The 13,624-nt window shown below is 44.1% G+C and overlaps 1 protein-coding gene across 1 annotated transcript in view; it reads right to left on the reverse strand.

Annotated features, from left to right (window-relative positions):
• Window positions 1-12,218: 12,218 nt before the first annotated feature.
• Window positions 12,219-13,624, reverse strand: part of LOC147708587 (uncharacterized) — a 148,133-nt gene continuing 146,727 nt past the window's right edge. The window contains exon 9 of the mRNA XM_086927263.1: window positions 12,219-13,533. Coding sequence (XP_086783389.1) covers window positions 12,674-13,533 — 860 coding nt within the window. The 3' untranslated portion in view covers window positions 12,219-12,673. The remainder of the gene's footprint in view (window positions 13,534-13,624) is intronic.

The raw sequence follows: 13,624 nt of genomic DNA on the forward strand, positions 1-13,624 counted from the left end.
GCAAGCATAAATTAGCAAAACAACTCAATTTAGACTTAGGAAATTTGATCACCCTGGATGCATCCATACAATTTCACCAAAAAGTTCACCAAACTTAAGATGCGCCCTAAAACTTAGGTAGAGCACCATCCAAACAATTCACTGCTCAGATTTCTTCAGTGATCAATAAACTAGCATTCACTTTTCCCAATATATCTAGATTCACTGCCCAGTGTGCAGCGGGCCCTGGGGGGCATTGCTTTTGGGGCATTTATTAATTAACATGTTTATATCCTATATGTAGCCTTGAAGCAAAACTAAGTGTCTACATTGTAAATAAACCAAATATATATATAGCTTCATGTTGTTAATTAACTAAAAAAACAAAGATATCTGTGTTTGTTGTAGGAAAAATGACCAATAAAATGCCGCAACATTGCAGCTAAATTTCCATATTTGTGCCTCTAAATTTCCATTTTTGTGCCGCTAAATTTGCTAATCCATGCCGCTATATCCTGGGGGGTCTGAGGAACATACACCACACCTGCACATAACAGTTGGTCTAGGTTAGATTACTGGCTCCTGAGTGAGGATGCCACTGATTAGGTAACTGGTGTCACCACACTTCCATGCACACTCTCCGATCACAACCTGGTGCAGCTGGTTCTTAACATTCCAACTATGATTCACCGGCCATCTACATGGCGATTTTGAGCGTTGGCCCTACTAGATCCCACTTACAATTACACCATTCGCAAAGCCATAGTACACTACTTTGAGGTCAACAAAGGCTCGGTGGACAGTGCAGCAACATTATGGGAGGCATTTAAAGTAACGATCCGGGGGTCTGCATCAACACTACAGCCGCATCCTAAAAGACCTTAGAGCTCAACTCACTAAGGTAGAGACTACCCTTCAGGAGTTAGAGAGGGCCTACACTGTTCGCGCATCCCCTGATACACTGGCACGAATACATGAGCTGGTCCTGGAATGGCAGATCGGGCTGGACTGTTCCCATGAGGCACAGGGTCAAGGCTGATTTGCATATGGGCATATCTGAACTGGGGTGGCTTGGTGAGCAAAATAACGATGATTTAAACCCAGATCTGTGACTGGGGGTGAATGTTTTGACATTGTGCAACACTCCGTCCATCATCTTGTGTGTTTTGCTATTCACCCTATGTGGGAAGGGTATGCCCAGACGTGGGTCCCGTGCTCACCACGCCACTGAAATCAAGCTATCCTGGCTGAAGACGGCTGATAGCCAGAAACCGGTCCTAGGATGCTTGATTCCGGTCCAGGGAAGACATGGCTTGGCAGATCGGGCTGGACTGTTCCCATGAGGTCAAGGCTGATTTGCATATGGCCATGTCTGAACAGGGGTGGCTTGGTGAGCAAAATAACAATGGATTAAACCCAGATCTGTGACTGGGGGTGAATGTTTTGCCATTGTGCAACACTCCATCCATTATCTTGTGCGTTTTGCTGGTCCTGGAATATGACACGCTAGCAGAATCGGAAATTCAGTACATTTCATGCCGGCATGTCGCAATGAAATGTGGGAGACGGGGCCGCAATCTAGCTGAGAAACTCAAAATGCTCGCATAGATAAAATAACCGATCCTAAGGGTGTGAAGTATTACAATCCTTTGGATATAGTAGGACCATTTCGGAAATATTATGCTAAAATGTATACCTCACAGGGGACGGGCCAGATTCTGCGGTGGGAGAATATTTTGAGGACATTGCCTGTGCGTGGTTAGCTGATGGCCATCGGGATTATCTAAATCAACTGATAGCTGAGGAAGACATAAAAGCAGCGGTCTGTGCCCTACCAAGCGCAAAGGCGCCCCGGCCAGATGGACTCACCGTAGAATTTTACAAAGAATACGCAGATCTCATCACACCGTACCTACTAGAGGTTTATGTGGGGCGCATGAAATTGGGGTTCTCCCTCCGTCCCTTTGTCAGGCTTTAATCATCACCCTTCTAAAAAAGGACACACCTCCTGACACATACGACTAATATTGGCCTCTCACGCTGATCAACATAGACGCTAAATACTAGCAAAAATACTGGCCACTAAGCTCCAGCCATTGATGTGTTGTTTGATCCTGCAAGACCAATCTGGCTTCATCCCACAGTGATCCACATCTCTCAATGTGAGGACCATCTTTGCTATGCTGCATGTCCTCAACCCACAGCTACATGCTGCGGCTGTGATGCTGGGCGCGGCTAAAGCGTTCGATTCCATTGAGTGGGGCTATATGTTCTGCATCCTACAGCGAATGGGGTTTCCACCAATTTTCTTGGGCTGGGTGAGAATACTGTATACAGACCCCTCGGCGTGGGTCCAGGTGGGAGGTCTAACATCTGAACCTTTCTCTATCAAACGCGGCACTTGTCATGAATGCCCCGATCACCGTTGCTGTTCGCTGTTGCAATTGAGCCTCTGAATGAATGAATGAATACTTTCTTTTATAGCGCATGGCTACTCTTGAGCATCCCAGCGCTGTAAGACAAAGGAAAGTAAAGACACTATTGGAAAAGGTGCGTCTTTAAGCGCTTCCTGAAGGCAAGGTGGTTTGACTCATGCCTAATGGCATCTGGGAGTGCGTTCCATTCTTTAGCTGCATGCACCGAGAGTCGACGGCCACCCATCCGGGCCAGCTTCATCCTGGGAACTACCAGCAAATTCCGCTGGTTAGATCTCAGAGATCTCACTGATTGGTGGCGACGAAAAAGGGGATCCAGGATAGGCGGGCCAGCCCCATGGATGGATTTATGCGCCATGCACATGGTCTTAAAAGTTATCCTTCCCTTGATGGATAGCCAGTGCAAAGATTGAAGTGCGGCTTTTGCTGAACATCTTTTCGGGACTTTCATGAGTAATCGGGCAGCACAATTTTGTACCGATTGCAGAATTTTTATGGTGCCGACCGGGGCCCCCATGTAGACAGCATTTGCATAATCCAGCCGTGACATAATCAATGACTGGACTAGCAATCTTCTGGCTTCAAATGGCAGAAGGTCTAGCACTTTTTTCAAGACTCTCAGCAGCCCATAGCAGGTTCCGGCTACCTTTTTTGCTTGGTATTGAAATCCTAAAGAGGAGTCTAGCCAGATCCCTAGGCTCTTTATATGAGTCTTGGGTGCTGGGGGAGGTCCTAGGCAGTGAGGCCACCAAGGATCAAGGTTAATTGGGGCCTTGTAACCTAGGAGCATGATGTCTGTTTTGGCCCCATTTAATTTTAAGAAGGAGGAAGTCATCCACTCCAGAACCTTGGTGAGACATGGGGTCAGATTGTTGATCCCCGGGTTTGAAACATCGTTCCTCACCAAGGAAACCACCAGCTGCGTGTCATCGGCGTAGGTAACAAGTTGGATTCCCCAGGGAAGCACCACCTCAGCCAAAGGTCTCATATAGATATTAAACAGAGTTGGGCTGAGGGAGGAGCCCTGGGGAACGCCGTGATTCAGTTGCAGCTGGCTGGATGACACCTCTCCCTCAAAGACAGAGAAACTTCTGTCGGATAAGAAAGAATGGAGCCATTTAATGGCCAATCCAGAGACTCCTGTAAGATGCAGCCGATGCAGCAGAAGAGAGTGGTTTACTGTATCGAAGGCTGCGCTGAGGTCCAACAGGACCACCGCAGCGCAGCCTCCTGCGTCCACTATACCTCTGACTGCCTCCACTACTGCTACCAGGGCTGTCTCCGTTCCCTGTTTTGCTCTAAACCCGGTCTGGGTGGGGTGTAATCCTTCCGTGGATTCAATGAAGGAAGAAAGGACCCGATTCACATATTTTTCAGCTATTTTGCTGATAGTTGGTAATAGTGAAATAGGCCTGTAGTTGGCCAGATCTCCAGGGTCTAAGCTAGGTTTCTTAAGCAAAGCTCTGACCTTGGCCTTCTTCCATTTGGGGGGCACTACACCGGAGGCCAGTGATGCGTTAATGACCTGCGTTATCACAGGGCATACTGTCCCTGATACCTGTTTAAGAACTGCCGGGGGAGCAGCATCTAACGGGGAGCCAGATTTAAGCTTACTAAGGAGACTATCCACTTCAGCCACATCCAATGAAGGAAAGGCTTTGAGATCTACTGATGGATTAGAGTCCATGTCCAGGTCCTCCTTTTTTTCTCTCTTCCAATTATCTGGGATGTCTGTCACTGATGCAAAGCCGGAGTAGATGTTAGACACCTTAGATGCAAAAAAGATAGCTAACTCATCGCAGTGTTTCTGTGGATTCTGAATAGGACTAATAGTCCTGGGTGTAGTTGCCAGGGATTGAAAGATTTTAAAAATTTCCCTGGGGGCGTTAGCTGCTTCCATAATTTTGCTCTGATAATATGCGGCCTGTGTGGTTTGTATTAAAGTTTTGTAGGATCTCAGGGTTGACCTATATTCATTTTTCGCAGCAACTGCATGTGTGATACGCCAACGCGCAGGGAAACGCCTCTAAATTTTAATCATAGACCGGTCGTTATCTCACTTTATGCTGATGACATGGTGCTCTTCATCAGAGAACCTACTCATTATTTGGCACAGGTATTACGAGAATACATCAGATTTGGACTAATATCGGGCCTCGGTATTAACTGGGACAAGTAAGTGGATATGCCTCTGATGGCGAACACGCCCCTCCAACTATGAACTACCCGCTAGTTTGGACAACATACCCGGTCAAATACTGGAGGTTTGGGTTAATTGAGACCCGGACGTCGTTATATGAGAGAACTATGGGAGGCCATGTGTCACACTGGACAAGCAAATCGACAAATGGATAACATTGCTGTTGTCCCTAGCGGACCACATTGCAATTATTAAAATGGTGGTACTGCCGCATTTCCTACATTTATTCACTAATGTCCCGATAACAAGAACAACATTTTTTTTTACTATGTTTCGAACATCTCTGCTCAGATTGATCTGGGCCGGTAAACAGGCTCAGGTGGGTTGGACTACCCTTACACTTGACTATGATAGAGGGGGATTTAGTACGCCGGACCCATACATATATTACCTGAGTGCTCAAGAGCAGTATGCATATTTTTGGTTACATCTCCATGCCTACACCCCACATTTGGCAGTTGAAGAGGGCGACGCCTACCCGACCCCTCTATGTAGTCTTTTTACTTACACGCGACGAGGTATTTCAAAAACGGAAATAAACACGCTAGATACCACAATTGCAGTGTGGCAATCAATAGGCCAGCTCGCTAATAACTTACCTATATATGCCCCAGCAATGCCCTGATGCATCTCGCTGCTTTATCGGTGACACAGGAAGTGGGTCAAATTGCGACTACTCAAAGAGGCAGGCATAACTACAATGCAGGACCTTTATCCAGGTGGCACTTTTCTCGCCGCCGAGGATCTCCAGTATATTACTAACCCTACACAACTTTTTCAGTTCACTATCCATAGATTGAGACTAGCAATGAAATTGCATTATGCTGCATATCCTCTTCTACAATATCTACAGTTGCTATTGACTACACCCACATGGAAAAAGTTAATCACAAAACTGTACAGGGCAAAAAGAGCAGAGAAGACCACTAGGCCAGATAAGAGTCTTGCTAGATGGAATTATAGGTTGACCCCCTCTTCATGACACTAGCAGAATGGGAACATGTCGGCAACCTTACCAGCAAGCTTACACTAAATGGAAACCTCTGAATCATACATTTCAAATAATTACATCAGACATATCACACGCCCGTTCGCTTACACAAATATGGTTTGCGAGATTCTAGTAGCTGTAAGCGATGTGGCCAATTGGAAGCTGATTTAATGCATCTTGCTTGGGATTGTGAGAGGGTGGCACAATTCTGGATGCAGGTAGTACAACAAATACGGGAAATGTCTGGGTCAGAACTGCAATGTACACCACTGGTATGCCTATTGTGTTATGTTCCTCGTGTGAAAGTGGCACTGGGAAAATTCATACGAATTGCGCTACTGATGGCCAAACATCAAGTCGCTATAAAGTGGGAAGGAGTAGAAGCACCAAAAGCTGGCCACTGGCTTAAATTCTTGATATACTGCAAAGAAAATATGGAATTATATGCAGAGGAACTCCCAACTTCATCCAAGCCCAAAGATATATGGGAGTCCATGTGTTAATTCTTGCAGCAACAAGCCATGGCTGAATCTCAATCTGGAGCAGACTAGTCTCATGCATGGAAAGTTTTATCATTCAAGACGTACACTGGAGACTTTGATCTGATATGTAATGCTACTAGCCCCCTGTGTTGATCATTCACACATTGTTTTTTGGTTGGTTTTATACATAAAGCTGCCAAGCATGGTAGCGATGCTGCTTAACTTGTCTTTAAAATCAACAATAAAAAATAAAGTCTACGTTAAATCGTAAGCACAAAAAAGCAAGGGGGAACTCAACTCCATTCCGCCACTCTTGACTCCAAGGAGAAGGCACGAAGACATAAAGCTGTAACTAGCATTTTGTTGAGGAGAAAGGTCCCTGAGCCAGTTTCTCAGCTGATACCGAGCCCTGAGTTCCTCAAGTTGTCATCGACTCCCCAGGAGATTAACACAGCAACGAGGCCCCAGTCACGTTACTGCCAGGAGGCTCCTTCCTGGCACCATCCATTCTCATGGGACCTGCTACCAGCCTTGTACTGTCTCCTGTGCAGATTCCTATTCTGGCCCAGCAATCTACACTGGTTCATGCCACCTCAGCACCAGTGGATGACCCTGTGCGATGTCCATGTCAGACCCTGAACCAATGTCAGCCCGAGCTTGAAATTATAAAAGCGCAACTGGTTGTCATACAGCCCGACTCTAACCCTGTGCCTCTACCTTGTTGCAGATATCAGAAGAGGCCTTCGTTATTTATTTGGTTCCTAGTCTAACACTCTGCTGGAGCAGGGTGCACCCCTGGATATTAATGATGATTGTGAGTGGGATAGCTTGCGCCTCCTCATTACACTGATGATAGCTTCGACCTTAGTTTACAGAACACCAGTGGGCTTGATTCTACTCCTGAGACTGAGTTTGACTTGCTACATGGGCTACCAATGGAAGAGAGCGCCTATTTCACAGTGGTGGTTCAGAGGGCAGCCGAGGTGCTTGAGTCACACTTGCCCAGTGTTGACACTAATAAAAATGTTTTGAACAAATTCTGTAGTACTGACCAGCAACATATAAGCCCTTACGTCCATTTAATAATATACTCACTGATACTCTGATGGCTAGCTCATTGAAACCATATTCTTCCCCCAACAATTCCTACATCAGTTTCTCATCCAGGGCTCATCCAGAGGGCTGGCATTTACGCAAAGGCAGCCTTTCCAACTAGTGATGCAACAGACAGTGCAGGTCTTTTGGGACCGTGGAGGCGGATCTAGCAGGCAATGTGTGGGCCAGCTATGGTGGCATTCTTCCATCTCCTGCTACCTTGCTACAGTGGCCAACCAACCATTTTTAAATGGCCGTTGGCAACACACACCCACCCAGAGGTAGGCAGGATCTGGCACTTGCTTCCAGGTTAGCGATCCATCACATCCCACATAAGGGTCATGCAAATTATTCAAAATGGTTGAAACTTTTTCTTTCCTTCCCACGCAATGTCCATCCCACACCAGAACGGATTTCACAAGACCATCTGTCTTCCTGCTGGAGGAGGTACACCTGTGGCTCACAAAAGTCTCCACAGAGAGGGGCCGGGAATTGGAGAAAGGTGGGGGTTGTTACTCTTGCTATTTCCTCGTCCTGAAAAATGATGTGGACCTCAGGTCCATCTTGAACCTCCGTCCCCTCAATAACTTCCTACGGAATGACAGATTCAAAATATTCACATCGGTCCAGAACCTCTCTGCTCTGGAACCGGGATACTGGATGTGTCCTTGCAATTGCAGGATGCATATTTCATACCCCTAGCCTGCAATCTCACAGGAATTACCTGCAGTTCAAGGTGAGTCAGGAGCAGGCCACTCTCCTTTACCCACCTGGAGCTCACAGTGGTGATGGACGCATCACTACTGGGTTGCAGGGATCATTGAGAGAGATGGGGGATTGCAGTCTCCAGTGGAAGGTCAGTTCCACATAAGTATATGGAGCTGCGGGCCATTCATCTGACATTGAAGGCATTCCCGTTGTTCATCAAGAGGAGGCTGGTACAGGGTCTCACAGACAATACCACTGCCAGTTGCTACTGTAACAGGTAGAGTGGAATAGGATCTTGGTCCTGAGCCATGAAGCTTTGCGCCTCTGGTGGCGGCTGGAGTTCCAAAACATCTTTCTGGTTGCCAACCACCTGGCAGGGTCCCTGAATGCTAGAGTGGGTGAACTGAGCAATAGTGGTTTTAAGGATTGCGAGTAGTGCATACATCCTGAGGTGTTGCAGGGTATATATCACCAGTAGGGAAAACCTTGGCTAGATTTTTTTGTCACATTCAAGAATGCACAGTGTGAACAATTTTGCATGTTAGTTTCCACACAAATACTTGTTAAGATGCTTTCCAGTTTGATTGGAACAAGAGACTCTTGTAATTATTTCAGTCACTTCATCTGCTGCTCAGAGTTCTGAAAATGATCAAGAACGACTAGGCCCAAGTCATCTAGGTGGCCCCGGATAGGATTAGGCGAGTGTGGCCATGAGCATCTGTCCTCCGATCAGGCTGCCACTTCAGGAGGGCCTCATGTCTCAACAGCAGGGCAAGATTCTCCACCCTAATCTATGCAACTTACGCTTCCATGTGTAGAAGCTACGCGGCAGCAATGAGGTGCGTTCATATGCTAACAGAGGTGGTGAATATCACCCTCGCTGCTATGCACCGTTCTGTGAAATCCATTTATGCAAGTCCCTGGGACAAATTAGTGAATTGGTGTTTTGCACAGAATACAGACAGCTTACAGGAAAAGCTGTTGAATGTCCTTTCGTTGATATGCAGTGAGTACCAAGAAAGGTGATTTGTCAGCCCATTCGGCCTCTCTACTTTTGTCGACCAAACATTCTTGTTCAAACCACATGTTGTGATGAGACTTATTAAAGGTTGGACACATGTTTCTTCCCACGCCATGTGTGATGCCACAATGGGATCTTAATTTGGTCTTGATATTCCTTATGTGCGGATACCCTTGAAGCTGATGTATAGGTGCTCGCTTCACTTTCTGACCTTGAAGACGGTCTTCCTCATTATGAATATTTCAGTTTGGCATGTAAGGCACTACAGGCACTCTCACTGCAAATGCCCTACAACACCATTTTCTTAGACAAATTGGTGCTGACTCAGGCGACCTTCACATAAAGTCATGGCTCCCTTCCATGTTGGGCAATCAATCACTGTTCTCAAAAGAGGAGGATGCTCTGATGGTTGGACTCCAACAGACCTTTAAGCTTTAACAAATATCTTACCAAGGATCATCCATTGGATGGTCAGCGTTTATTATGGGGTTGTCTGGAGCACAGAAAGGGAAGTTTGTGCAGAAGAGAACAGTGTCAAGGTGGATAGTCCTCTGCATTAAGATCTTCTAAGCATTTGGCAAGAAGCAGCCCCCAGGATGTCTGATAGCCCACTCTACCAGGGCAAAGGCTGCCACCACCATACTGGTGCCATACTGCAATATGGGGGTCGTTGCATACGTTCATTAGCACTACTGCCTTGACAGCAAGGTCCGGTTCGGAGGGTCACTTTGCCCGCTCAGTTATGCAAGACTTTTTACATCCAAGTCCTCTCCTCAGACCCTCAGACTTGAGGAAGTATGGTTTTGGTATTTACTCGAAGTTCAGGAATCTGCTGGTTAGCAGTATCCATCAGAAGAACAGGATACCTACCTCTTTCTGCTGGATACTCTAACTGCAGATTCCACACTGTCCTTTTAACTCCTCTTTCAGTGGAATGGCCTTTTTTAACACCTAAAAAGTTGTCAAGTTAGTATTCAACACACTGAATCCAACAATTGCTCACGCTCTGGGTCTCAGAGCGCTGTAAAAGAAAAAACAAGAAACTGATATCAACACACTTATACACAGCTCTGCTCTCTCACTTTTGAGCAGTGTGGAACCAATGCAGAGTTGCACAACGCCATCTAGAGGCATACAGGATCAGTGCAATGCATAATCTCTCGATCCAGTCAGGTGCCTGGGAAACATTCTGTGGTCATTAATCTATGGTTAGATAGGAGTATCCACCAAAATGAGTGTGTACTGACGGGTATGTAACTTGTTCTTCTTTCATCTGTCTTAATTGTCAGTTTTCACATTCTCCTAACATAAACCACTACCAATCCTCCCTACTCCTTACTCTCCCCTTCTGTCGAATTTCCTCTCTTTCCACCACTGTATATTATATACTACTCTCTTTCACCCTTATTTTTCCTCTCTACCTTTCCTTTCTTAATGTCTCTCTCTCTCTCACCTCCTTCCACTGTCTCTGGTCCTATATTAAAGGCGAGAGTGGAATCCTTAGGTCTGGTAGCAATTCCACAGTGATTTGGGCTTTGATATGTCAACAACCCTTGGCTCTGTCCTTTTGGAACCTCTGGCTGATTTTCCCATCTGAGTTTTGGATACAACACATGCACTCTCTTGGGAGGGTCACTTCAATGTCTTGCTTGATTGTCCATCCAATCAGGACAGTTACTTTCACCATTATCTTGGTAGCCCATGGTACCAGCTCTCCTACCTCCTCCACTTGAAGTAAAGGTGTTGCTGATTTTGCTATATTAGTCTCAAAGTAACCATTGCTACACTCTAATCCCTTAGTCAGCCACTTTGTCATTTGCATTCTAATGGCTAAACCTAAACACTACATCAATGAACAACCTTGTACTTCTCTAGTTTAGGTGGAAACTCACTGCAAACATTCTTAAACATTCCTTGGAAATAAACTCCAGCATTTAGTTTCAGGCCAATTTTCTGCTCTTATGTGCTAAGGCTCATCCAGTGGCTAACTAATGTTGCAATTTAATTCCACCTTTGTATGCTGGAAACCCCACACTAGTTAACTGTGCTTGATTTAATTCTCACAAATATATTGAGCTAACGCTCAAGACGAAACTAAGACGCAGATTTATTCCAAGAAGACTCTATATTCACAAGACAACTACTAGTTAAGATTCCATTTGATGGCCAGAGATGATGTACTTGTAAGCCATATTTCCTCAAAAAACAAAGACAAATGTGCAGATATTCAGAAGTAAGGCACATCAGTTCCGAGGCCTAAGGTGACCTTAAGATTGCTAGGGGTCAAACATGTCGACAATATCAAGCAGGGGTAGTAGGCACAAATAATTCCAATGGGGCTAAACCACAGGATATATCTGATACTAGCTAGAAACACACAGCCAGGATCCCGTGCATATCCCTATAATTGTTACATAGGTAACTAGCCACTAAGAGACACTATCTCCCTTTTTGAATAATGGTGGAACTGGAACTGCGGGGCATAGAAGCAAGAACCTCGTTAAAATTATTGCTGTTTTAGCGGCAGGAAATTGCAGCTAAAACGGCGACAATGGGCTTGCTAATATCCATTATAGAATTCCAATAGAAGCCCAGGTTAGCTGTCCTGCACATCTAACATGGGCTTCTATTGGAATTCTTTAACGCATATTAGCAAGCCCATTATCTCTGTTTTAGCTGCAGTTTCCTGCCGCTAAAACGGCAATAATTTTAACGAGGTTCTTGCTAATATGCCCCTGCATTCCATAAACAATTGAAACCCTATGTAGTTCCTTCACTTTTGATTATGACTGACTGACTGTACTGACTGTATATTGTTTTATGAAAACAGGTTTGATTGATTATTTATGTGTACATTGTCTCTATTGAAGTACACTAAATCAAAAATATTTTCATGCAATTGAAGTTTGGAATAATACAATGATGTTCAACTGGTTTGTTCCTTGACTTTTTGCATATTGATTAATCATCAATGCTAATTTTCACAAAAAGGTCCCCTTTTTTTGGTTTATATAAATGTAAGTGGTCCACTCTCCTGTATCACAAGAATGCACCCCTCCAGCTGGGGAAGTTTTGCTCACATTACTTCTGACTGCAGTACAGTGGTCAAACATTTCAAGAGGAAAAACTATTTTAACAACTAACAAGATCGTCTTGATGGATAGGTTAGATTTAGCCTAAGGAAATATGCTATATTCATGCGAAGAACCTCATTTTTGCACTGGGCATATCAAAAGAATTCAATATCAGTATCCAACAGTCTTCTTGACTCCTGCACCGTGGCATAGACTAATTTTGTTTGATGTTTATATCATGTTCCTTTTATGTGGAGTTTATTTATAAAATGTGTTACATTTCAGATTATCAGTAAAGGTTCTCTGTTTTTGTCCCACATCTGAATACCAGTCCATAAGATATGAAGACTTTTTTTTGCCTCGCTTAGCAATGTTTTTCTTTTACCATACAATTACAGCTCACCAGATCAAATATGTTAAAGATTTTATTTCTTACTTCTAATGTGTAATAGTTGTATATATGCCACAAGACAAATGAATGTTGCCCTTTAAACAGTCCATGTTACTTTACTGCTAACCAGTATTATCATCTTAAATTAATATCAGCTGTTCTTCACTGAGCTTGCTTTGTGATGATAGCTTATTTCTAGTCTTCGCATGATGTCACACTTTTGGGTCCATATGAACTTGTGAGTTGATGTGTATTAGTCCTGTTTCACCTAAGAACAGTGTTATTTCTTCAGTCTCTTTACTCAAAATTTGGATTGCTTCTAATTGTATCTCCGGTATGTATTTTCTGATGCCTAGTAAAGTGTTCCTTCCGGAAGAAGCTTTTCTCACATTCAGTACACTTATAGGGCCTCTCTCCAGTATGTTTTTTTCGGTGTCTACTCAGATGTCCCTTTTGGCAGAAGCTTTTCAAACATTCAGTACACTGATAAGGCCTCTCTCCTGTGTGTATTCTCTGATGAGTTATAAGCAGTGCATTCAAATTAAAGCTTTTATCACATTCAAAACATTGATAGGGTCTTTCTCCTGAATGAGTTCTCCGATGTCTCACAAGATATTTTTTCAAGCTAAAGCATTTTTCACACTGAGTACACTGAAAAGGTCTCTCGCCTGTATGAGTTCTCATATGGGTAATGAGATAACTTTTTCGAATGAATCTTTTTCTGCATATAGTACACTGATATGGTCTTTCTTCCTTAAATGTTTGAAAGGGTTTAGAAAGTCCCAAGTTCTGCCTGAAGCTTTTCTCACCTTCTGGAAACTGACATAGACTCCAGTTTTTTGTTGAGTTTTTTTGGCATGTAAGGAGCGGTGGATCTCGCATTTTACTCTTGTTCTCTTTATATGCATCTGTAAGCTCTATGTTGGAAACACCATGCAAATCCAAATGTAATTTATTCCTCAAAAAACTTTCACACTGAGTGGTTTGCTCTTCTTTAAGTTCCTGACTGAAGTCTGACTGTAGCTGACTCCAAGACTGTAGCTCCATTACCATACACTGAGGAGCAGTCACTTCTACTGATGACATTGTGCACTGATCTGTTCTTTCACCATACTGTAAATCACTTTCATGTCTCCCTTTTCCTCTGTTTCCATCACCTGTAGGATAAAACATATTTAAGGCATTAACTTATTGTGATTTAAAATACTAATATATGATGAAACAATATTTCATCGTCTGTCACTTTAG

This window comes from Lissotriton vulgaris, chromosome 6, assembly GCF_964263255.1.
Source record: "Lissotriton vulgaris chromosome 6, aLisVul1.2, whole genome shotgun sequence".
Classification (NCBI taxonomy): domain Eukaryota; kingdom Metazoa; phylum Chordata; class Amphibia; order Caudata; family Salamandridae; genus Lissotriton; species Lissotriton vulgaris.